A 25,231-nucleotide genomic window follows, 5' to 3' on the forward strand; every position below is an offset into this window, starting at 1 on the left:
AAATTGATACTCTTGGATTATGTGCATTACCAATATTTATACCAGCTTTTCAGGTGCAACTTATGATCTCTTTCTTTGGTTTAGTTATTGGATATAACTTAGTCCCTTGCTTTGTGGAATACCAAAGCTGTTTTTTTCAGGGAGCTTACATGAACATGCATGCTGAATGGGAGTGAATTCCGATTCTGAAACTTCTGTAGATGACAAGGAATAGATACTGAGCAATGTTTTTCTCTGGTTATCTGTTGATTTTAGAATTACTTGTCTTGTAAAGCCCTATGAGAGGAATGTCAGTGTTTCCTATACTTCTCTAAAAGCAAAAGGAATCTAATGTTTGATCACACAAGTTCATGCTTGTGGGACTTGTTGAGGGAGTTCTTAAGGGCTTCTCTGACTACTTCTTTCCATCTCAATGCTTCATAAGCAAGTAAAGGGTGTTGCTGTGGGGAGAAACAGAATGGCTGAGGTTCCCTGCACCTGTGGATTGGGAGGGTTCTGTTGTCTTGTTCAGAGTATGATAGGAAGGAACATTTGCTTTGTCATATATGTATTGGAAAACAATAAATGTTCCAATAAAATGGAAAGTTTCTGTATGATCCATAAATCAGGTCTCATGACCATTCTCTCTTCTTCACCTCATCCCTCTTAAGTTTTCTTTTGCCCGACTTTCTCTTTGCATGATGTAGCCTCCTAGCTTTCGTGTTTATAGGTATGCTGTTCCCAACTGTTCTTTCATCTTTGGCTTGTATCTATTGTATAAAGTTCTGCTTTACCCATTTTCCCCCTGATTTTTATTGCCATCTTTAGTGGTTTTTTTTTTTCTTCTTTTCTTTTCCTCTTCTACCTTATGAGAGGAAAACAGCTCTCATATACTTCTCTTTACCACTTCCTATCTTAATGTCAAATTAACTGTAGAAGACCTCTCCACCTTGTCACTTGATTCAACCCCTTTTGGAAATTCCCAATGTGTGCCAGAAGCCACTCGCTTTGCCAGAATCTAGGTGCTTTTCCTAGTATCCAACTTTACGAATGACCTTAACAATTAGACTAGAACAGAATAATCATATATAAAGTTGTATGGACTTGTACAATGAGTTATTATACAGCAAGTAAATATCTTCAAGTTTACATGATCCTTAATACACTCATACTTGTTGTAAGTACAACACAGTAATACTTCGGCTTCTCTCTTTCTCCAGCCTTTTGACTGAAAACACTATATTCACTTGTTATGGGTTTTTTGCTTGAATGATAGGAACCTGCAAAAAGTCTTGAATTTGCCACTGTACTTGCTAAATAAAACAAGTCTTTATTTAAAAGAATGAATGCAGCAGCAGAATTATGGCAAGTGAGTAATGAACTAAACTTGTGCCTGACTGCACCTCTGCACAGGTCATCCGGAAAGGCTGGCTGACCATCAACAATATTGGCATCATGAAAGGAGGATCCAAGGAATACTGGTTCGTTCTAACTGCAGAAAGCTTGTCCTGGTATAAAGATGATGAGGTAAGGAATGAAGAACTTTTTTTCTACTGGGGAAAAAAAAAATATTTATTCAGCCTTCTGATACCAGCTTAAAATATTAAATCAGCTTGTACAGAATTTTAACTGAAAGAGTGTTTTAAGGTTTTACCTGTGTTCTTTAAATTTTCTGGTTTTGGTTCATGGAGAATGCTGACTCTCTAAGACTTCTGTTGAAATGTTGATAACATAAAAAGGTGTTGTGTGGGGTGTTTTTGTTTGTTTTTTTGGTTTACTTTGTTCCTGTCTTCCTGTGGCTTCCACACATTGGTCTAAAAAAAAAAAAAAAAAAAAAAAGCCTAGTTACTTCTAAAAGTTACTACAGCATTTTATTTAGTGATAACAATTGTTCTCCGGCCTCATGTTCTGCTAGGATAAAAAGCCTGTCTGCAGAGTTCTGTAGCTGGTTAGTATGGATTTTCAAATTTGACAAAAAATGCACCTTGCTAAGAAATGTCACTGCTGATCAGTAAATCTGAGGTAAGTAATAAGAAAACTGAAAAAAGCATTTCTATGATAAGCAGGACATCCAGGTTGCCCACTTTATTGTTGTTAGGCAGCTCGTCTGGTCTGTGTAATTATTTTTTTCAACAATGTTGGTAATGATACATCCTATCCAAAACTCCACCAGTCTTGTTGATTTTTGAAGGTTAAAATGGGATTATTATGTGCACTATCAGCTTTACAGTAAAGCCCTTGTGGTTTTTTTAAGGTTTGTGTTGGTTTTTGTAGAAAAATTGGGCTACATTAAAAAAAAATTCCTATTATTTTCTGATTTTTTTTCAAGTTCAATGTTTTCAGCAAAAATTTAGTGGTTTTTGGGGTGAATCTGTTCATTGGATGGAAGAGGCATAGGTAAAGAGAGAGTTTTAAATGAGCTTTAAACCATCACTCAATCTTTCCATGTTATTCTAAGTAATAATCAAAACACTGGCTTACTCCAACAAAACAGGGAGTTGGTTGATGGTGACTGTGCAGACGATTCATATTCTGTTTAAACTAACCTAGTGTTTTACTGCAGTGGGTTTTCTAGAACCACTGGGGAGAGGTCCTGCAAGGCATGAGGTCCTGCAAGGCGTGCACATAAGCCAGAGCTCTGCTGAGTCCTGCAAATCCAGAACACAGTACTTATCATAGGTAGTTACTTCAGTAATACTGTTGATGGTGGCAGCTGTGCTGGTCAGTAGTGTTTTTTTCCTGAGTCACTAGCCATTTTGGGATAGACCTTAAGATTGAGGGACAGATTAGGTTAATCTTGAAGATTTTGATCCTTGCCCTTTAAGTTTTAAAGGGGTTCAAATGTATTTACAGGAAAAGGAGTGCATGTCAGACAGAGGGGAGGAGCTAAGTGTCAAGTGGGGAAGTTCTATTCTCAGATTTCTTAAATTTAATTTGAAGTATTTTATTGCAATGACATAAAAATGAATTTAAAAGAAATGCAAAAAATGCGTTTCTGAATTTGAAAATTTGAAGCTGTTGGGTTTTGTGATGTACCTTGAAGCTGCTAGAACTTGTTGTCTTCGATTAGGTACAGGTAACTGTAACTAAAATAAGTGATGTGGTGAGTTTAACACCTCTTGGTATGTTCTGTCTCAAGCAATTGCTTGGATGTCTCAAGCATCCAAGATGTGCTGTGGCAATTTTTTAGGTAGTTTTGGTGTTGCTTTTTGGAGTCTGATCTTTGTTTAGTGTGAAATAGAAAAAATCCTGAAAATACTTATGGAATGTTTTCTGCTATGCAACTTTAAAAATAAATCGTTTGTTTTGACAGTCTGCTAGGGAGAGTCACCTGGGAATCTCAGAATAGGACATGGAGGGAAATGGCTGCTGTCTGATTTCCATATGCATATTTTAAACTAATGTCTTTTAATTGCCAAGCAGTTGGGTTTTGAGAGTCATGAAAATACCAGTAGTTCATTCAGGCCAATATGGGACATCACTCACAAATTTCTTAGAGCAGTAAGAGAAGATAACAGTATAGTATTCCATGTTTTTTGCTGGTGGAAGAAGTTCCTCCTTAAGTACAGATTTGCTGTATAATTTGATTATTCTGTCCTGGGAAAGAGTTCACAAAGTTATGTTGGAATTTTTTTTTTTGTTTACTGGGCATTTCTCGGTAGGACTTAAAAGATTAGTAAGCTCTGTTTTAGACACTTTCTGAAGATGATTGAAGCTATGGCTTGACCTGTAGGTTAATCAAAAGACCGGTGACTTGTTTCAGAAACAAAACTGTTGGCTTCTGAAAATAAAGAAGCAAATATTTGATCTCCTGGCTGAATTCCAATTTTTGTAATTACATTTTGTCTCCTTAAAATGTTCTCCTCACTTTCAGCTTGGCTTGGTATTTGTCACATCCTGTTCTCAGATGATTATTGAAATGGCTGCATGCTGTTGTATTTCCACCCTGGTAAGATATGTAGTCTTCAGTGATGTGTGAAGTGATACCCATGTTTATGTGTCTGGACTGTGCCCGGGCTCAGTGCGGCTGTGCATGCTGTGAGGTCATAGGGAGTTCAGATCCCCCGTGCCTCCCGCTCAGGCTGGTCACTTCTGCAGTCCTTGCACAGTAGCAAGAATTTCTCCATTGCAGCTGGGGAAGATGCAGAAAGTCAGGTCTCACCTTTGTTCTCCTGCCACAGTGATGAGTTCCCCCTGCGCCTCTACCTCTGAGTAAGGAATGTTGTAGCAGCTTGTGTATCAGTGAGCTCTGACAATGTACTTGACAAAGCTAGAGCACTTGCTAGGACCTTTAGAGCTGTGTACCCCCTCTAGTGTAAGCTGAGCCCATTTTCTGTAGTCTGGAATTTACTCTGAGATGAAAATCACTCTCTGAATGCAAGTGGTTGCTTGCTAGTGCCATTAGAAGGATGTAAATTATTTCCTTTATTCGTGAGCTGCAGCTTTTGTAAGTGAAGAATCCACAGTGGAATGCATTTTGAAGCAAGTTACTTTGGCAAAAGATTTCAAAATTTGTTGTGTGATATCAGTATTACAAAAGAAACGATTGGTTTCTTGACATGGTTTTGTTGCTGCTCAACCATACAACAGGATTTTATTCCTGATGAGATGGGAATCAGTGCCTAAGAAAGCCTTTTAGGCTTATAATTATGTAGATATCAAGTTGATGTTTGAACAGTGTGGGTAAAGCAGTTATAGTATCAGTTATGTGAAAACTAATCTAGATTAGTTTCTCATCCTGCATACAGTTGCTATGTTTATGACTTTGTTGCATGACCAGTACCATGACTTTGTGCTTTTCTACTTGCTTAAAATCAAGCAAGGAAAATACTGTGTACCACTTTGAGGCTGTTGGAAATAAGTGCAAGATTAGCACATTCATTGACCTCACGAATAAAAAGAGTTTTCTTTTCTGGAGTATTCCATATAATACTAGCTAAAATATTATAAGGCCTACCTACACACACACAAAAAGATTAAATCTGAGCATTTTAGCATTTGGTTGTTACTGCTTTGTTAAGTAGCACAAAAGGCTGTAAGCTTTTGTGCCAAGATTTATTTGAGAGTTAACCCGCAAATTTGAAGTTTGTGAATTAGCCACTTCTACATTAGGGTAAAATGGACTTTGGGAATGTGGAACACCATTCTAGTTTATGAATCAAAAAGATCTTTGTTGTAAACAAAAGGATGCCATTTGTAAAGTGGTGTAGCATTTTTACAGGGCAAGGTCAGAGAATGTGATTTTATTATTCTTTCTAAAGCATCCAGAGGTTTCACTGGCATTATTGGTGTGCAAAAGATGCCAAGATGGGCTGTAGGGGAAAAACTTCTAAAAATGTGACATTTACATTTACTGGAAGAATCCCCTTTAGCCTTATTTCCAAATAAAATATTTCCATTCTGTTTCAATAGGAAAGGATAGTATTATCAACATCCACTGATAGATGCAGTTTGTATTGTAATTTCACAGTTAATTCCCAATTGTAAAATTCTGTGTGGTTTGGGAGGGAGATATGAAAATAAGTGAGGAGGTGAGAGAGTGGAAAGGGGAGAAGTTACTCCAAGGTCTAACATTGTGTCTGTTTATAGAATTAACTTGCCACACAACAAGCTGCTCTCGGCTTCTGCGGCTGGCAGGAATGTTAGTCATTTTTATACCAACAATAACCTAATAACGCGAGTTGCTCAAGTTATGCCTGAGAAGTAAATGGGAGGATGAAACATACAATGGTGCTGCAAAGCTGCATATAAATAAAACTTATTGTTAGTGAGTTAATGAGAACAACTAGGAAAAGAGTACTATAGGAAGCACAGTGAAAATTTCAGCAGTGGGTTTTATTGTATTTTATAGGCAGTGTTGGTTTGACTCTAGGTGAGTTGCAGTACGCGGCTTGGTTACTGACCGGCCGTCTGAGATCCAGAGTGACTCTTGGCTGGAGCTGTTGGTGAAGATGCTCTGGTGTGTCAGAGCGGTTTCCCACTGGCGGCTGTCCCTCAGGCTGGGTTGTCATGCGACTGCCTGTCTGTGCCTGCTGTACAGGTGAGAGGATGTTCTGCACAGCAAGTGTAGACAGGCAGACACATGACAACTCCGTCCAGCCAGTCCCTTGGAGCCATCACCGCTGGTGTGCAACACTTTGTACCATTCCGGTTTGGGGGGCTTTGGAGGGGAACACAGATAACAGAATTAAACTTTAAAACATTGGGAGCTGTAGAACAAGAACAGAACTTGATTTTATTCAGAAAAGAAGCGTTTCGGTACATCGGTTATCTTTGTGCTGACATATATCAGAGATGCGATTTCAACAGACTGGTCACACTGAGCATTTGAAAAAATAAAAAGGATTGAAGCCGTGGTTTATTTTATATGCAATTCATACAGGATTTTGCCTGCATATTGTACTCACACATAGTAATTTAACCAGATGTTTTTACTCTTCTTGGAAGCACAGAAATACTGAAGTTCAAGATAAAGGATATGTTTATACAGTACATATTTTCTAGGAGCAGATAAGTACAATAATCTTGCATGTTAAAAATAAAAATCTTTCTGTATAAATGGACGAAACCACTTGCACATTAACCCAGTTAAAGGGAATGTGCTGCAAAGAAAACTAGTTGCATTTTCTATCTATTTTGCTAATATGTTAAAACTATACACTTATAATGATATTTCTTTAGTATTTTGCTTGGCATATTATTTAAATTTAGCTTTCTCTCAAAATCTACTTTGTAAGAAAACAAAATAACTTTGTAGAGCTTCAGTAAGTTTTTCAGTTAAACATGGACTATGCTATAGATCAAAAGCATGCAAACAGCATCATTTCACATGACAAGATGTGCTGCTTTGCTAATATTTCCTGTGTATAAAATACACACAGTGACTGTAATCCAGTTTAGCAATGACGTTTGCAACATCACTGGGGTGTTGTTTCAAGAGGTATAAAACACATTGGAAGCTTAAAAGGGGAAAAAATAGTTGTATTACTTTTCTATACAGATTAAATGATTCTGTTTTATAATGGTGTTCTCAAATCACTGTTGCTCGCTAGTGCCTCCATAGGTAAGCAGCAAGCTTGTGCTTTCAAAGCCTTCTCAAACATATCCCATACAGAATAGCAGCAAAAGACTTAAGTTCCAGCCTGAACACTGAATGTAAAAGGGATGAATTTACCAAAAGGCTAAAGGTAGTGATAGTGTTGAGGCTTTAAATTAGACTAATAATAAATTAATATGTAATTATTCAGGTGTTCTAGCTCTAATCATTACTTTGCCATAAAGAAAAAGATGCATTTTAGGTAATATACAACTTGAAGTGTACAATTAAGTTTATCAATTATATGAATAAAATTTTCCTTCAACCTAACAAGATGGAATAAGATGTCTTAAAAAAATGAATGAAGCACAAAACATGACTAGCTAATTCAGACATGAAAAATTAATTCCAAGACATTAAAAATGCTTACTGTGACTTTATAATATGCTTGCTTAAGTTTTTGTAGCTCTAAGTAAAATTCTAAGTGTGTGCTTTAAGTTGGCATTTCTTCCTACCTGCTTCACCATTTTAAAGAAAAACAAAAGTGGCAAATTAGAAGTAGTTTTAAAACAAATATAAAACACTGCTTGTTTTATAGATTTCACCAAATTTAATGCCTGCATTTTGTCGTTAAAGAAATCAAAGATCTTTAGTCTGGGAGAAGATTAGGTCTCAGTTTCTGTGTTATGGATCCTTGAAATAGCAAAGAATTGTACAGTAAAATTCATTGGCAACCTATAGTATAAAAGGATTGGAAGAACAAAAGTATGCATTTTAATTAATAGGTTTTCTGTTAATAACTGTCAGGGAGGTTATGCTGGCAGTAAAAGTTGTAAGTGGAATGATTGTGCAGGCTTTCTAATAACTGTACACAAGGAGAATTCATCAAAGAATCAGCAAAGAGATTTACATCTTGAACTGAGGCAAATTTATTTTGCCTTCACTTAATCACTGGGTAATACTAATGACTGGATAGTTATCTCCACTGGATTCTTGTTTAAAAACTTTGAAATTCCTTGAAATTGTGGTTGATTTGCTAAAAGGGCTTAACATTTTTGGGTGCTGTATCTGGTTGATTCATTGAGTCAGTAAAGGGCTCAAGAATATTTTAGGATACTCGTAACAAAAAAAATAAAATCTCATGATTGCCAATATTATATCTACAGGAACCTCTATTAAGGATCTGACTTTAAATATCGGTGGCTTGGAAATTGAGTTGAGAACTGTATTCTCTCCGACTGTGATCAGGACTTTTTATTTAAGGGCTGGTTGTTATTTTTAGATGCTGTTTTGCAATGCAGCGTAAAATGCAGCACTGAAGTACAGTAGCATTATTCAGGAAAGTTTAATTCTTAACTGTGGCATTTCCTGTCTTTTTTTAGGTTTAAACCTGACCTTTAATATTATTGCAGTTAGGATTTCTTCTTTTTTTTTTTTTTTTTTTTTTTAAACAAAGTACAGTTCAGGAAGCAAAGCCTTTTGCAAGTAAAAGTAAAGTTATGCTCTTGATTAAAATTTAGTATTTTAAAACAAAAAAAGCACACTAAGATTTAGGGGTTTTTATTTTCCAATCTGCTTAACAGAGTCTGATTAAAAGATTATAATAATTTAACATTCTATTTATAAGTTTGGAATTCTTATGGAAGTATTTTGCTATTTTGGTTATAATATTTTCCATATAACAGTGATACTTGGGTGGTCTGCAGAAATGTCGGTGGACGCACTGTGATAGTGCAGGAAGGGGGGCAAGGAGCGTGGAGAGGATAGCAGTGTCTTTTAGTCTTCTGAAAGTACAGATGCGTTAAATAGCACTGGTAATGGTAATACAGAAGATAACATGCAACTTAATGACAAGGCTGACAAGGCAGAAAAATGTCAAATGCCATGATTTTTAAAAGTAACTAGTTTTTTTCACCTTTGGATGCTTATTTGATCTATAGTTATTTCTGTAAAGTTGACTCCCCCCGTCCTTTGCTTTTTCCTTTTTTTTTTTAACATTAAAGTAATATATAGAAAAGTGTGAAATATTTTTCCTCCTCTTCCCTATTTAATTTTGTTGAGTGTACTAAAAAAAATACGCTCCTTAAAGATGAAAGAAAGTCCATTACATTGAAACAGTCACCTACTTAAATGTTTCTGCTGGCTTTAATGTGCTTTTCCTGTAATATGGACTGTATCATTTAGTTTATACACAAGGCTTAAGCATTGAGATTGTCCTGGTTTTTACAGAACTCTCACCATGATTTAGTATGCATTGAATCCTGCTAAGTTTTTTAGTCTTTGCAAAAAGTAATGTTTGCTCTTCTCTCTTGAAATATTTGTATACAGCTACCTTGTGTTTGTTGACATGCATATTTAAAAACTCTTGTTTTATAACTACAGTAATCTTTTCTGTATGATTATGATCAACTAGAACTTGTTTCAACTAAAGCAGCACTGGTTTAAGAATGACAGAATTGACTTTGAAAATGTTTTGATTACTGAGCCGAGTAGATATACTTCCTTATTCATTCCTAACAATACAGGCTTTCTTTCCCTATCTGTTGGTTTGCACACTGCATTCCCCCCCCCCCCCCCCCCCCCCGCCTCCTTTCCAAGCCCCATGCCAAGGGGGCCTCCTAGATCTCAGCCTTACAGTCTAAAAATGTAACTTTGAAGAGTCATGGGTGTATGGGAGGGGAATCACTTCCTAAATCCAGAAAGGTCATTTAAAATAAAGATTAATGCAAATAGTGGACTAAAGATAAGAGAAACACTAGTTCCATATGTATTCATTGTCCTTGCTTATTTAGCAAAAGTTAATGCAGGCTGTCTTCAACAGTATTTGCACTGAGAGCCTATTATTGCCTGGATAACAATAGTTCCTTTCTTAATTTCTAGATCAGAATTATAAAAAAATAAAAGTAGCTATGCAAGTAAGCACTAGGTAGAAAAAAATATTCACAAATGTTCATATGCCCCTTGAAAGCATAACTGAGCAAGTTGCTTAACAAGATTTGGAAACGTTTTTCTACTGCTTAAACAAAATCTAAGTCATGAAACTTTTCAGATTTGCTATGCCTAAACCAGCAATCATACTTAGAGACTGAGAAATTTTAATGCAAGTTTGAGTCTGGTTCCATTCCTTTAATTTCTTCCTGTCTCTTCAGATTTTCTATTAATAACTACATTTAACTGTGTGTTGTAACTCCACTTTAAAGTAGAATGAGAATAAAAATGCCATCTACTCATACTATAATGGATTAAACCCCACTAATTTAATCCTAAAGATAACCTTCTGCAAAATAAACGAAGATAGGGTTGTTAACCTGTAAGTGTATATACGCATTAAAAAAGAATTCTTTTAGTCAAAATACATAAGCTTAGGTGGGAGGCTAAGAGAAATGACAGTGCTAGTTCTTGCTTTGTAGGCTTTAAGACAGCCATATAGGCACAGTCACACTAGTGCTACACAACCATCCCTCCCCAATAGGACTTCTATTGATTATTGAAGGAGCAATGAAAAAGGTAATAATAATATACATATTTAAAAAAAAATTGTACAGCATCAAGGCTGTCTAAAATATAACACACATTCTGCAAAATTGACTGGTTATGATACTAATGGCTGCATATTTCTGCTAATTCTTTTTATAGTATAGCTATTCAAAGCCTTCCTGGCAATAATGAGCACCATATAGATGGGATTTTTTTTCCGGTTGCAGTAGTTTGTTACTAGTGTTAACTTTAGGGGAGCTGACTCTGGAGTTCGGCTGGTATCAAATTGCAGCCCAGACTTTTTGTATTATTTTGTCCGTGGGGATTTCATTCAGCCTGAGGGTTTTTTTCCCCTACCAGGACAGCTGGAAATTCACCAAAGCAAACTTCTGCATTCGTTTACAAATTCCATTTTTATCAGTGGGATTCAGGACAAAGTAACTTATCATTTTGAATGTTAGAAGAAATATCAGCGATTCAAAGTATACGTGAGAGCGGCAACAATCAAGCGGTGCTGATCACTTATATGCAATGGCCAGCCAGGTATCGGGATGGAAAGCAGTTTGTTCCATTTTATTTATTTATTGTTTGGGTTTTTTTTCCATCATGTCCTGAACTTTCAGAGGTAATTTTTCCTGACAATCAAAGATTTTGTATTCTACACAGCAGAAGCCTAGCATAGAGTAGTCATAGTTTTACTATGGTTTCCCTCCCAGTTTTCATTAGCATGTATAGCATAGGTTACTTGCAAAGAAGTTTCAGCTGCATATCCAGCTGCATAAAACCTAAGTACAGTTCTCCCAAAGGTGATATAATATATTTTACAATAATTTAAAATAATATTCATGCATTCTTTTCTATTATTTTATTACTTTAAGAGAAAATAATTTCTTAAAATTGATCTTCAGATCATACTTCACAACAGGACCTATTCAGAATACATACTTCTAGCAAGCCTTTTCTGCATTAAAAAAAAAATTATATACTCCTTAAATATTTATACTGATTGCTACAAGTAAAAAAAAAAATATTAAATTTACCTTTTTAGTTTGTGGGGGAAAAAAAAAGCTTTATTTTAAATTAAAAAAAAAAAGAAAAAAGAAATGACCGACTTTAACTCTACTCTTGTACACTTCTCTAGGTAGTATACCTCTAGGCAGTATACCTCTCTCATTTCTTGCATAGGTTTTAGTAAACCATCAGAGCTCCATCTTTCTTGCAGTGATGACTGGAGGAAGGGGGGGAGGGGAGTCACCTAGGTTCGCCAGGTCATAGGCCAGGTGTTCTTCCAAAGTAGGCCTTACCAGAATGTCTTCCCCGCTTTATTCTGAAGTCCTCCTTTTTCACAGTGTCCCTTAGCGTTTCTTATTCCCTAGTGTGCAAAACCTGTGAAGAAAAATACTGTATATGAGATCTGAAAGGAGCAATAACTGTCTTCTCCTTGGCAATAGCAACTTGCGTCCCCAATAGTCCATGCCGCTGCTTTCCCTTGCCCAGTCTAACCAATGTGCAGACTACTGTACAACAGCATTGTCCTGAACAGGTAGTCTGAACACTGGGGCGACGGAGCAGGATCTCCGGACGCGTCTATTTATTTATTTTAAATCCTCTTTTAGTCTCGGGGAAAAACTGCCTTCCTGCATCACGGGTTGTGCTCGGCTCTCCCTCACACTCTGCAGCACTCACTGAAACACACTGAAGTGCTGTGATTTCCAGTCTTGACGTGGCACATTTGCAGCAGACTGGGGATCTGGCAATGAATTTAGGACCAGGAAAAGGGGGAGGGCTGGGCCTGAGAGTCCATATATGGGATGATGTCACCCTGGGGAGGTTTGGGTATGCACTGTGCCGCTGGTGAGACCGCTAGAATTGCCTGCTCTCAGACATGGGTCTGTGTATAAAATGGTACCAGATGTTTTAGTGTAATGTTAAGCAGTCATTTCATCTTCAGGCCAGATTTTTTTCTTCAACTGGGCAGGAAGTGGGCCCCAGTATGGAAAAGCTGTAAAAAGTCAAGATGTACAGTTTCACTGCAGCCAACGGAGAGCGAGTTAATGTGGACACAGAATTTGCTGTTTTGTGAAGGCTGAAAAACTGATTTATAAAAAGGATTCTGCTCGGGAAGCTAATGCAATAAGCCAGTGCTTATTTTCTTTCTTTTTAATGACTCTAGTTGTGCTTTTCTATTTTGGCATTTCAGACCAAGAAAAGGGCAAATAGGTTCATTTTTTCTTGGAACTGTCAGCGGCATGCAGGCTGCCGAGACTTGAACAGTAATTAGAGTTACTTCCTGAAAGTGAAGCCCCCATGAAAAGTCTGGAGAAATGTTCTTTGTCATAGCCTCTACATGAGTAATTAGTTCCACATGTGGCCTTCCTATTTCCCTTCAGCTATTTTGGCTGGCTGGTTGAATACTTTGCTATAGCTCAAGACTTAAAGAAGCTTTAAAGTTTTCATTTCAAGCATCCACTGTGAAAATAGCTATTTCTGGTGTCATAATAAATTGCTTCTGGTAGATCAGTGCTATTAGGCCTGGCATTGTTTTTCACTGGTAACCCTGCTGGTCCCATTTTTCTTTTAATGGTGCTTGGTGGAATTATCCTGCTAAATTTTATCTTTGATGTTTACCAGATCTATTGAATTTTGCCAAGTATGACTTTACCGTAGATTTTAAGATATTCTCCCCACAGGCAACTATCCTTGTTCTCCTGTAAAGTTTTTTCTCTTTGTTAATCGTGCTGTAAGTGTTGTACTTGGTGGTGTTTGTTTGGGTTTTTTAATCTGCCTTAGCCCATGGTCTAAAGCAACAGCTAACATATCAAGTTAGCTCTTCTGAAATTAAACCTGGAGGTGACTGTATATAGGTCTGTGTATGCACTGTATGGAATTGTTGCCAGTAGCTCTTTTTCTGCCTGGAAGTCTGAGGCAAATGTCAGTATTGGGAGTATATTCTGAAGGGTAGATCTCCACCAACTTCTTGGACAGGAATGCATGTGAATCTAAATGTGTGCTGTGAGCGCTGGTGTCCTAAATAACTTCTGCGTGATTTGGTTCTTCCTAGGTGATGGCAGATTCCGTGAGAGTCATAGCTCCTAGAAGCATACACAGGGCAGGTTGCAGAACTCTAACTTCAGGGAGAGTGAATGCAATAAACTTGGAAGCTGGGGAAGTTGGAATCAGAGTCTCGGGCCAATGAAAAGGAAAATTGACCTTCAGGCTGCTTTGTGGTGGTGGCAGGCCAAGCCTTGTGTATCTGTTCCAGATTGTGCATCCGCTTCTACCATTTGGATCACAGTGGGCTAGCGTGTGTCCAAGCAGTGGTGGGGTTTCTTTTTTAATTAGTGAAGGTAGAGGTTTGAAGAAGCTATAGAAAGAGGTTTAACATGCTTGGCTTTCTTGGAAACAGCAGCACAACATCAGTGTGTAAGGGAAAGTGAGTTGGTGGGCAAGAGCTTTTGGAGATAAAGCTATTAACAACAGAGAAAGTAGAGCACACCATGCATAAACCAGGAGGGCTTCTCATCTGCGTATCACTGCATGTGTAGGAGCTGGCTTTTTTATTATATTCCCACTTGGCACTTGCCTTGTGGAAGAAGAATGCGATTTTGGAACGGTTGAGTAGTGAGAGATTTTTGTGAGTGGGACCCTCAGTATACTGGGTCAGATTTTCCCCAGTGAGGAACCATCAGAGATTAATTGCTGCATGTGCCACCAAGCGCAAGAAATTATGTTCTTAAGATAAGACAGTGTTCCAGGGATCTTTTTTTCGTACCAGCAGAAGGGGAGGTAGGCTGAATAAAACAGGAGACAAGGCATTAATGAGCCAAGCAGGCTTAGGGAAGTGAAGTTTTGAATCTTGCTGCCGAGTGCAGCAGCATTAGTCCGTGAATTTTTCCCGAGATGGTTAAATAGAACCAGAATAGCTCACCACATTGTGGCCTGGAAATTCGTTCCCTCTAAGTTTTGTTTCCTAGCAAAAGCAGAGCTGCAGAGGAACGGAGTACAAGAACAGGGGGTTTGGGTTGTTCTGGGTGCCCAGAAAGATGCTAAAACCTTGTCAGGGAGAACCTCTAGTACAGTGGAAAGCTATTCAGACCTCTTATGCACGTTTTCTTTCCTTCCTAAGGGCTGCTCAGCTAGTTACACGCTTCTGTGGTAGACATTTAGACCAAATCCCTCCTTTTCCACTTGATCTCTATTTGGAAAGGAATAGGCCCAAAAGCAGTTGACATTTCCATTCCTTCTGATACAAAGTTCAGACTATACTTGAAATATTTGAAGTCTTCCACTAAATAGCTCCCCACCTATATTGTAGGATTTAAAACTGCTTCCGATCAACTTCCAAGGTTCTCATTTAGCTGCAGTTTCTTAAATGGCAGGCTCCTGTCATAGTTGCAGTAATCTGGAGTCAGAGAGTTGATATCAATAATAAATTGTTAACCAGAGTTTATCATAAGTGCCTTCCAAAGGTGGTGATAAACTTTCATTTTTCGTGAGGTCATCATCATGCTGACATTTGTCATGCCTATGAACTCAGCCCAATGATCAAATTATTTTCCACAAGCCTAAAATATTCTTTAATTTTTAACTTGGAGGAAACTAAGGATTTTGAAAAGTCCAACTTCTTCATTGATGCCTATTTGGAGGGCTACCATGAAAAAGAAAATAGCTATATTTCTGCTTGAATGTTTTCTTTTCCTGGCAGACGGCAGCGTAGTACCAGGCCATTCTTCGTACAGAGCAAGATGGGCATCTTTGAAACGGTTATGAAGTGTGTGGCTAGCACAGGAGCTATGTGCTTCTTGTGCATAACATTCTAGGCTGCATTTACACTAGTGAAGTGGCTGAATTGCTGCTAATGTGTATTTTTATGTTAAAAAAAGTTGCAGAAGGTGTCTGGACAATTGTAAATTTTGTATCTCTATTTTTCAAAAGGTCTAGATACGATCTAGGGAACTACAGAACAGTTAGCGGGATGTCTGCAGCTGATAAATGAGTTGAAATAATAGCAGAGAACTGAACATAGTTATTTTTTAAATTCTGCAACAGAGTTGTCTGCCATGATTTGTTCTATGGTTTTTTGCACATCCAGCAGTAAAGGTTAACCCTTTTCAGCACTCAATAAGCTAAATCATGATTTAAGAGGATTAGAAGCAGGTAGGCATAGGACACAGGGAATAGTACGGATAGGCTGTCATTGCCATCACAGCAAAATAACCATGCAAAACTACCTCCAGGGTCTGTTTTTGTAGCTGAGTGAATGAAGTGAGTGGAGAATTAAATGCCAATGAAAGTGAACAAATACAAAGGAGGAGAATTTGCAGAAAATCCCCCAGGTTACACTGTGAAATTATGTTCACTTTTATCCAGAATGCTTGGGGTATGGATGCCAGAAAGAAGATAACGATAATGGGGGGACAGAAGAGGTGAGGGTGGTGGAAGCATCAACATGTGAGGCAAGAGTATCTGATACTTGCTTGTACAGTTTGTAACCTTTCTGTTAAACAGCGAATTAACAACTGATGGTTGGGTAAGGTCTAATGCAGTCTTGCAATCCTGTTGTTTCTTGGTACTCTGCTGCAATCTGACTTGTTAATTTTTTATTTTAATTAAAAAAAAAAAAAAGTTTGCCCCTTAGCAGTTTTGTTACTTATTGCCAGTGCATGTAGGAATGATCTGTGCTTATAAGTAGCTGTGCCCAAAGTTATGAGAACACATTGTGAAGCATGGTGCTCATTTTGAGCTTGTACCGTCATACTCATCTACTGATTGTAATGTTATTCACGATGTCTTTAAAAATTGAGAGGCTGGCAGCAGTTTATCAGTGCTAACTGAAGACCCCTTTTGGTAGGGACCCCTGTATGAAGACTATTATGATTGCCACATCTATGTGCTGCAGAGTTTTCAAGCAGTCTGGCCTCGGTATTGGAGGTAGTGATTTGCTCTTTTAAAAATTACTTTAGTATAGCTCTGTATGTGCTGGATAATGTTCCAGCCCAATGCCCCTTTGCTGTCTAGTTCCTGTGAGTAAAACATAATGGACAGGTGAAAACTATAGCCTCTAAACACTGTGTTCCCTGTTCCCAGTCCTTCTCCCTTCTCCTACCCCTTTTTCACTTGTGCTCTCTGTCCTTCTTGCCCTCCTCATCAGACATATAACTTGGATGCTTGAGTATATTTACTCTTCCACCAACTCTGCAACTTTTCACTCCCAATCCCACTTTTCTGCTCTGCATATGTGCTTTGCGGGAGAGACATGAATGGGGAGAAAGTAGAGCTGGAAGGGGTCAGTCCAGCTATTTTGGGCATCTAACAGAGCTGAAATTCATAACAACTAAGTAGGAGCCTGTGTTTCCTTTATTTTCAGTGAGCAGGGGACAACTCGGCACGTCTGAGGTGGATACCTATAGTTAGCCAATGCTGATTTCTGTCCTTGCAGATGTGAGGAACTGAATAGGAGGTTCAGTACCGATGCCACTTTTTCTTACCTCATTAGCAGTCTGGTTATTTTCATCCTGGTTGTAATATGGGCATCATTTTGTGTTCTGTATTGTTCGGTATTTTTATTGCCTTTCTAGCTAGTGGTCAAAGTTTACCAATGCATAATCAGAAACGTTGGAAAATAACCAGAGTACCATAGAGCAGGAATTCTTATATACAAGTGACCCTGTGTATTTTCCAGCTTAAATTTTGTGAATGCACTCAAGCACATATTTGAACATCTGAACTGATTTTTGGATAGTAAGTTGCTTTTGGGGAGCCAGTGTGCTCAGCACAGTGGTAACAAGTGATTATAATGACTGGCAATGTTTAGATTGCATATAGGTTATTTCATTCCTGCTAAAACAAATAGCTGCCTTGTTGAATTGTTGTGGCCTAATGGGAGGTATTCTCTCTGCCTGTCATGTTTTTCTTCAGGAAGAGAACAGGATATGGAATAGCTTTGACATTTCCTTAGTCATTGCTTACTCATATGCAACACACTCCAATTAGTGGAGATGCAAAATTAGCTGAGCTAAGTTAATTTTCAGAGTGGTGGTGAAGAGCATGATATGCCCTGGATTAACACTGTCTTCTTTCTTGACTGCTGTGATCTCCTCAGACTTTGTTTTAGCCCTGAAGCACGTTAGTGTTAAGCTTTTGGACCCTTTATAAAATCCAGATGTGCAGCTGAATCAAGTGTTCTTTTTCCCTAGTCAGACTCAAATGATTCAGTCAGGTTACCACATCACTGGAAGATCATTGCTTCTCTCACAGAAGATGTCATTTCTGCTACAAAGTGATTGTAGTATTCAATAAAGCAAAATAACTGGACGATAAAAGGGCATGAAGCATTTGAGGGAGTGTAGGGGCATGTTGTTTACTGCTTAACCAAAGCAAAGATATATAATGGATAAACTTTCAGTCTTTTTTATTTCTTTTTTCATTCCTTTCTAGAAAAAAAATCTCTTTGAAAATAGAACTGCCTGGGTGACCAAAAAAAAGTGTATACTTTATAGAAGTTTCTCATTAAAAGTCCTGTGTCTTTCTGGGTTTAAACTGCTGGTTTTGTCTAATTAGAATTTGGGGTTTGATTTACCCCTCAAACATATTTTTATGAACATTCTTTCTTCTGCCCAACTGAGAGACAGTTTGTTGTTACTTTTGTGGTTTTTTTTCTGGCAAAATTTTGTGTTGCAGCTATTTCTATGTTTCAGTAACATAATACACTCTGGGGGCAGATCTTGGAGATCTTTGACTCTAATGAATACCAGTCACGTGAGAGCAAATACATGATTTATTACTTGAGTATATTTTTCGATAGTAATGCCTGGAGATTTTTTTAGCAGGGGGAAGGGAGATCACAAAAGAGAAGGATGCAGTTGAAAGAAATTAGTGGCAAAGTGATGTTAACTCTCACCTCAGTTCAAGCCTGTGGTTTGCAATGCCAACGTTGTGAATGATCCCAAAATAAAAACATCCATCGTTTTCACATTTAAGAATAATCTCAAGGGAATTGTGTTGTAGAAGCAGATCTTAAAATGAACACCAGCAATATTGCTCAGGGCCTCTAAAACTGAAAGCCATTTCTTCTAGTATTTATTGTCTTTGGCAGAACTATTATTCTCTCTTTATATTAACTGCTGCATGAAGTGTCGTCTTTGTCTTGCCAAAACTTCTGTTCATAATATAATTTTTTCATAGGTTGACATGCTTTTGATAAAGACTTAACAATAACAAGCCAGGTTCTTGAATGTGAAATTGAGAGTTACTTTCCTGAGGCTGAATATAGCAATCTGTCATTTGTGCTGTGCAGAGATGTATGCTCTAAGAAAAGGTGACTGTCAAAGAGCCTCAGTGAGCTGTATTGCACCAGCTCCATGAAATGTTTTGAGTCTACCCACGTAACAGAACCATTCATTCTCTTTTATGACTGACTTCTAAATCATGTTTCCAAAGATTAATAAGTGATATCCAAGGAGCAGTCATGTGAGTAATATTTTGTCTGACTTTTTCTGTAGGTTCTGAAGAATTAATCACCTACTGCTACTATCCAACTTGAGAATGTAGGCAAAAACTTTTAAATTAGAATTAAGGGCCAACTTAAAACTATTTTGATTGCTCAGAGATTTTGAGGTGTCCTGTGAGATCCGATCTCTGCAAAATTTTAATGTGAACTGGTGAATGCTGATGCTCCCAGGCATAACTTAGATATTTATTTTTTTAGGGAGGTTATTTCTTGAACATTGGTGAAACAGAAGAGTTAATAAACAACAGAATGTCATCATTTTTTATTACAGTATCCCTGGTATTTATAGTTGCTCTTTTTATCAGTGTCTCCCAGGAAGAGAGGTTTCAAAATGGCTCATTATCACTCCCCTATATCTTCCAATTAAAAAGAACAAGAAATTTTTACTTGCCACTTGAGCTTCCATAGCCAAGAAAGAGGTTGTGTCCTGCTTTCATGGCAGTATGTGTTGGTTGTTGTTAGTCAGTTAACCAAGGTATGATTTATCAGTTTATAATCCTGATAAAGCTGAGGTGCTGACAGATTTTCTGCCTGTTATTTACTTTACCTGATTGCTTTACAAATAAAGTTTTAGTGCTTTGCCTTAGCTGTTGCTTTACATGCAATACAAGAAAATGTGTGTTTATTGTGGCTTCACTAAGGTTCTCTTAACAGCTGAGACAAGTTATGTTCTAGAAACCCGTGAGCCATTGTGTTGGTCAGGTAGATATTTCAAAGTGTTTGACAACACCCAACTGTATAAATTCACTGCAGCTGCTAACCAGTAGTTTAGTAAAACATACTCTATTCAGGCCTGTTATGTTCGTGGTAGAGTTTCCTTTTCTTGAATTACTAAGCATTTTCAAATGTTTATGTAAATTCCAGAGAAACTAAACAAGTTACTGAGATAGTTTGAGAGATGGAACCATGTGAGAGTGACTATGAAGAGCTTTTTAATGGTTAGTTATTTTAGGTCCCTTTCCTTGTGGATCTTCTTAGTCACAGGGGATGCTTTAAAGCTGTTTGTCAAGACAAACACCTCAGTTGATGCCTCTTGGCACACACTCCTCAGAGGTCAAAAAGTTTTGCCCCCTGCCCATTATTGTCTGAAATCATAGCAATAACTTAACCTTTGTGGTGTAGAACCCAAAAAGGAATAGCGTTCCTTCTTTGAAGTCCCTCTTTCTGCTTCACTATCTTTTCCTGAGGGATTTTTCATGACTCCTCTCTCTCCTTTCATGTTCTTGCTATGCTGGTCTATGCTGTGTCATCTCTCGCTGACAGTAAGCTTCACTGTGTATTGATCTGTTACTTTCATGGCAGTCTCCACAGCTTCATTCCATGCCTTCCTTTTGCTGATGGAAAGACCTTTCCTTGGATGTATAGAATTAACTCCCTCTGCTGTCCAGTTGAGTACTTCATCCTAAGATGGCAAATACTTTATTAGTCTTTTACGTATGGCACTTAACTTCTTGAGGATCTGATCTTGATTTAAAAACAAAACCCCCAAAACCAACAACCCGCCCAGCTAGCCACACAGAGCCCTTTCTGGGTGCTGCTGTAATACACTGTAACACCCAAGATCAACTCACCCATATCATTGCTCCTGTTTCACATATCTGCAGTGGTTTCCTTTGTTGCTTTACAGACTTGCATCTGATATGTGAATCTTAGTATATGCTGAAGATTGCCTAAAGGTTAGGGATGAAGTAGACAGCTATGCTTTTGATACCCTAATGGACCTTCTGTCATCTGGCCTTCTGTCACCTTTTACTCCAGTTATAAGGTGTGTTTATTGAATGTATCTTTTCCTAAAGCCTTACAAAAGCATCTTTGGTTGAACACTGAACCAAAGTATTGCCTTGTGTTGTGAATTGTGTGGGATATGCAGAAAATGCAGAAGCAGCAGCAACCTTTTATAGGTATTAATGTTGCTTACAGTATTTTTCACAAACAGTATGCACGTAGGGCGAGACCTGGAAAAGTAGTTAAGTGGGTAAATTCAAGAGAGATCCAGGAAAATGATGCATATAGATGCCTGAGACATAATGGATGCCTACGTACACTTATGAAAATCTCTGCAACCAAGCAGGTTTCACAAGCCTGATTGAGCCAAGCATCTTGACTGCTGAAAAAGCTCACATAACTGGTGTCTGTATAAAAAAAAAAAAAAGACTTCATAGTACAACATTATTTTCCAGTAGTTTTCTTCTCTATGCTCTGTTCTGGAATATTTCAACAAGACTTTTAATTGTTACTATATGTGTTAGTCTTCTGTGTAATTTGTATATCCCATGGGTTCAATCTTTTCATCTTTTTGAGACCTGTAATGTGTTTTATCCATATGTCGGATGGTTACATTGAGGAAATCAGAAAAAACTATTGAGTCTTACAGCACTCACCATCCAGGTTGCAAGCAAAGCATGTTGTGCAAGTGTAGCTTTTTGAATTCTGTTCCAAAACCCAATTTTCAATGACCTTAGCAAAGACAGAGTATCAAACACTTGTGTCGTGTACTTGTGCACAGAGGAAGAAGGTTTTCAGGCTGTGTGTCTTGTAGACCAGGACTGGCTGAGAAACACTGGAGACATGTACTTGGTTATCCCAAAGCTTCCCTCCACAGGTGGACCTGTATGTTTTTTGGAAGGTGGAGGTCACTGGACAAAGAAAATATTTGATGGTAGAACTTAATACCAAAAATTAAAAAACTGAGTAGAGTTTTCAGGTATCTGAGAATCCTCTGAAAGCAAATTCAGAAGTTTGGGAAGTCGAAAACTTAGTAAGATTGGAAAAAAAGTAATAGGAGAGTGGAAGGGAATAATTGATGGAAAGGTTTGTTTGTGCAAGTTCAGCTTTGCATGGAAGTAAATTTGATGTGAGGACTCAGGGATTAGAAGGTGTTGTCCCAAGCCTTGAATACTTGCTGCTTTTTCAGCAACCTGACCTGGCTGGGTTTCAGGGTCAACACTCAAGAATGCTGAGATCTGAAGTGCCAACTTGAACTGAGCGATAGACTTTTGGAGGGATGCCAGGTCTGTTACTAGATTTTAGAGCACATGATGCTGTACAGATAGCTTACCAGGTTAATAAGTAGAAAAATAAAACTAACTACATACATTATATATTCATATATATCGTATTTTTTTAGTTTTCTACTAACTGCTTCTTTCCCTAGGTCACATTTTTCATTTTCTTATGCACAAATATAAGGAGACATGGAATCAGCAAAACTTCCTTTTCTTCTTTTAACATATCAAAGAATTCTCAGTCCACAAGCCTCCATCAAAAATAGACCTGCATAACAGGTAACCTTTGTGCTCTTGATTTTTCTGAACCACCATATAAATACACAGGTGCTGAGCATCTTTTAAAGCAAAGGCTATGTCTGTAAGGCAAGACGTGTTGATTGCACACTTGCGCACATTCTCTCAAAGATAAGATATTGCCGTATACGATTTTCCTAAGTTTTGCTCAACTTGGTCTTTGCTTCCACCTTGCAACTATGCAAAACTTAAGTATCTTGTCTTTACGGGGATCAGTGTGTGGTGTTCTGTTGTGCTAATCAAGTAATGCTTCTTGAGAACATTTTTCTCCACGAACATCCCCTCCTACTTGGACTTTTATCTTGAAGAGAAGAAAGGGAAGGTGCTCCCTATTTTCTTCTATTTAATTTTTGCATCCCACTCATGCCCCCCTTAAAGCCATTCTCTAAAGAGGAGGAAATCCAAACAATTGTTAACTTATGGAAACAACAAATGGGTCTGACAAACAGCAGCTCATCATTCATTCTCTTCCATTGACATGTAAATCCCCTGAGAGTGTCTAGGAAAAGAAGGAGCTTGCTGCTTTGTAAACGTGCCTTGGTGTCTGATAGAAACATGGAATACTTTCTTTGGTGTTTGTATGTCACCAGGAACTGCTGAGAATGCAGGAGGAGAAGAAATTAGTATAGGCTATGAGGAACAGGAGGATAAGATGTGTTTTATGTAAACAAAGTCAGAAAGACCTTGGAAGTAATTGTTTAAATTGGCTAGGAAAGCTGATGGAACATAATAGTTATGGAGGCTTCTTGGCAGAAGTAGTATTTATTGGCTTGGTTTAGTATAGCACAGAGCATGTCAACTAGGTATAATGTTGTTAGCACTGGAAAACTCTGTATGTTGTGAACAGGCATAAAATGCAACAAGCTGTGTGGCGTGGACCAAACTTAGTATGCCTGAAAACAGAAAACTCTATGGCAGGTTCACACAGACGCAGCCAGCATAATTTGAGTGTGCATATTTTATATATACTGATTTATTAGCTAGATCCAATGGTACTTTTTAGGAATGATTTACCCTAACAAGATAGAGCATAGACGTATTGCAGCATTTTCGTGCACAGAGAGTTGACTCCTAACTCCTGTGCTGACAAGATTCTGAAAGTGGACTTCAGATCCGGATTTGTGGGAGGGATTTCTTCGTTGACTGTCTATGAAACATTGCATGAAGGAAAATGGAAACCATATGCAATTTGCTACACAGATCTGTTTTTCATTTAAATCTTTTCCTGTATTATATTTTCTGCTAGTAGAAGAGAGAGAAACAAACTGCTAGATGAATAGCATGGAGCTTAAAATAAAAGGCAGTGTGGTTGTTTGTTTTTTGGTTTTTTTTTAAACTGAATTAAAAATGGTGTTTGATCAGTAGTATAATTTCACGTAGGATTCTATAGAAAGAGGACAATTTGTATACAATATGCTTGAAACATCTGTTGTTTTACATCTTAGTGGATTGAATTGATATGATATCAACGGAACTGCAAGGTTGCTGAGTTAATAGAGCTGTATCATTCTAGTAGTGGCACCACAATATAAAAGTTTTGATGAACTCTGCATGCAGAACTACAATATGTAGTAGTTTCTAATACTGTTCAAAAAATCCTTGATCTGGTATGGAGTTGTGGAAAATTTCACCATCTCTGAAAACAGTCCAGTAGATTTACTCAGAGTCTCAGGGTTTGGATTTTTTTTCCTGTTTTTGAACAGAAGTTCAGTTTTTAAAAGTTCACTGAGACTCTTTAGCGCCGAGGTAGTCCCTTGTTTTTTGCACAGAGCTGGGAAAAGAAGCACCGCAGGACAAATAAAACAGAATACAGCGCTTTAAAAAAAGCTGAGCTTTTTAATGTTTTGGATATGTTATACTTTAAGTTCAGGCTGCGAATGAAGGACTTAACTGGCTTGAAAGGGAAGTCGTGAAGATCTTCAGCCTCTTGGACTTTTTGGAAGCTGTACAAAATGGAGATCTTCAGTGATAATTACCAGGTGCTCAGCAGTATGTGTGTGCGCATGGTAAACACCTACATTTGTCCAGTGATTTCAAGCCCTGCTATCCAGCAATGTAAGCAGCGTGGTAAGGAATCTCTTTCATTTGGTCAGGGTAGTAGTGAAAATTAAGCAAAGGAGATGGATCCCTAGATCCAGTTTTCTTACATTTCCAAGGATAACATTATCTAAATCTGCTTGAAAAATAACAACACTATCATAAAGGAACACTGCAGGCATTCAAAAGTGTTTCTGCACCTCCTGTCAGCTGCACAGATGAAGGAAGGTTGAAGGACCAGTTTCAGTTGCTATATCTCTTTATAGAGACTTTCAGTATTTTAATGTAACAATTATAAGAATGTTAAAATAGCTTCTGAGCACTAGAAATGCACGGATCAAATGATAGTACACGCTTTATACGGTGAAGAACTGCACAAAGAAGCACTAAACTCGCAAAAGTAATTAGAGGAACTTTCAGAAAGCCTCAGCAGATTGCATGCTGATGACGCTGCTGTCATGCAGTTGGTTGAAATCTGGCTTGATTTAATTAACAGCAAAGACCTGAAGGCACATAAGGGCATAAGCGAAAAGCAAGTCAGAGAAGCTATTGAATGTTTCTGCTGTTTTGTCAGTGTCGCACAACTCAAATGTTCTCTCAGAGTATTTGAATTCCAAGCAGGAGAAGAAATCGAAATGTGATTCAGTGGAATGTAATTCTGAATTCCTGCTTTTTTAACAGTAAATACAGGAGAGAATTGTTTCTACTTCATTCTTTTTGAAAAGGTGTTAATGAGATATACCTAATTCCTGTATTAGCTCATTTTTTAAAAAATGCATTAAGATTCCTGCCCTGTGAGAGTAGCTGTGGTGTAATTTGGGGTTGGTGTAGCCAAAGGTTCATAGATAACCATGCATTGAGAGGGATAAAAAAAAAGGTTACTTTTATTTA

General features: G+C 37.8%; 1 protein-coding gene across 3 annotated transcripts in view; it reads left to right on the forward strand.

Moving 5' to 3' along the window:
* Nucleotides 1-25,231, forward strand: part of DNM3 (dynamin 3) — a 186,905-nt gene that overhangs the window by 60,224 nt on the left and 101,450 nt on the right. For all 3 annotated transcript variants that reach the window (XM_049809312.1, XM_049809311.1, XM_049809313.1), the window contains one exon: nucleotides 1,393-1,506. In XM_049809312.1, coding sequence (XP_049665269.1) covers nucleotides 1,393-1,506 — 114 coding nt within the window. The remainder of the gene's footprint in view (nucleotides 1-1,392; nucleotides 1,507-25,231) is intronic.

Source organism: Accipiter gentilis, chromosome 8 (assembly GCF_929443795.1).
Source record: "Accipiter gentilis chromosome 8, bAccGen1.1, whole genome shotgun sequence".
Taxonomy (NCBI): domain Eukaryota; kingdom Metazoa; phylum Chordata; class Aves; order Accipitriformes; family Accipitridae; genus Astur; species Astur gentilis.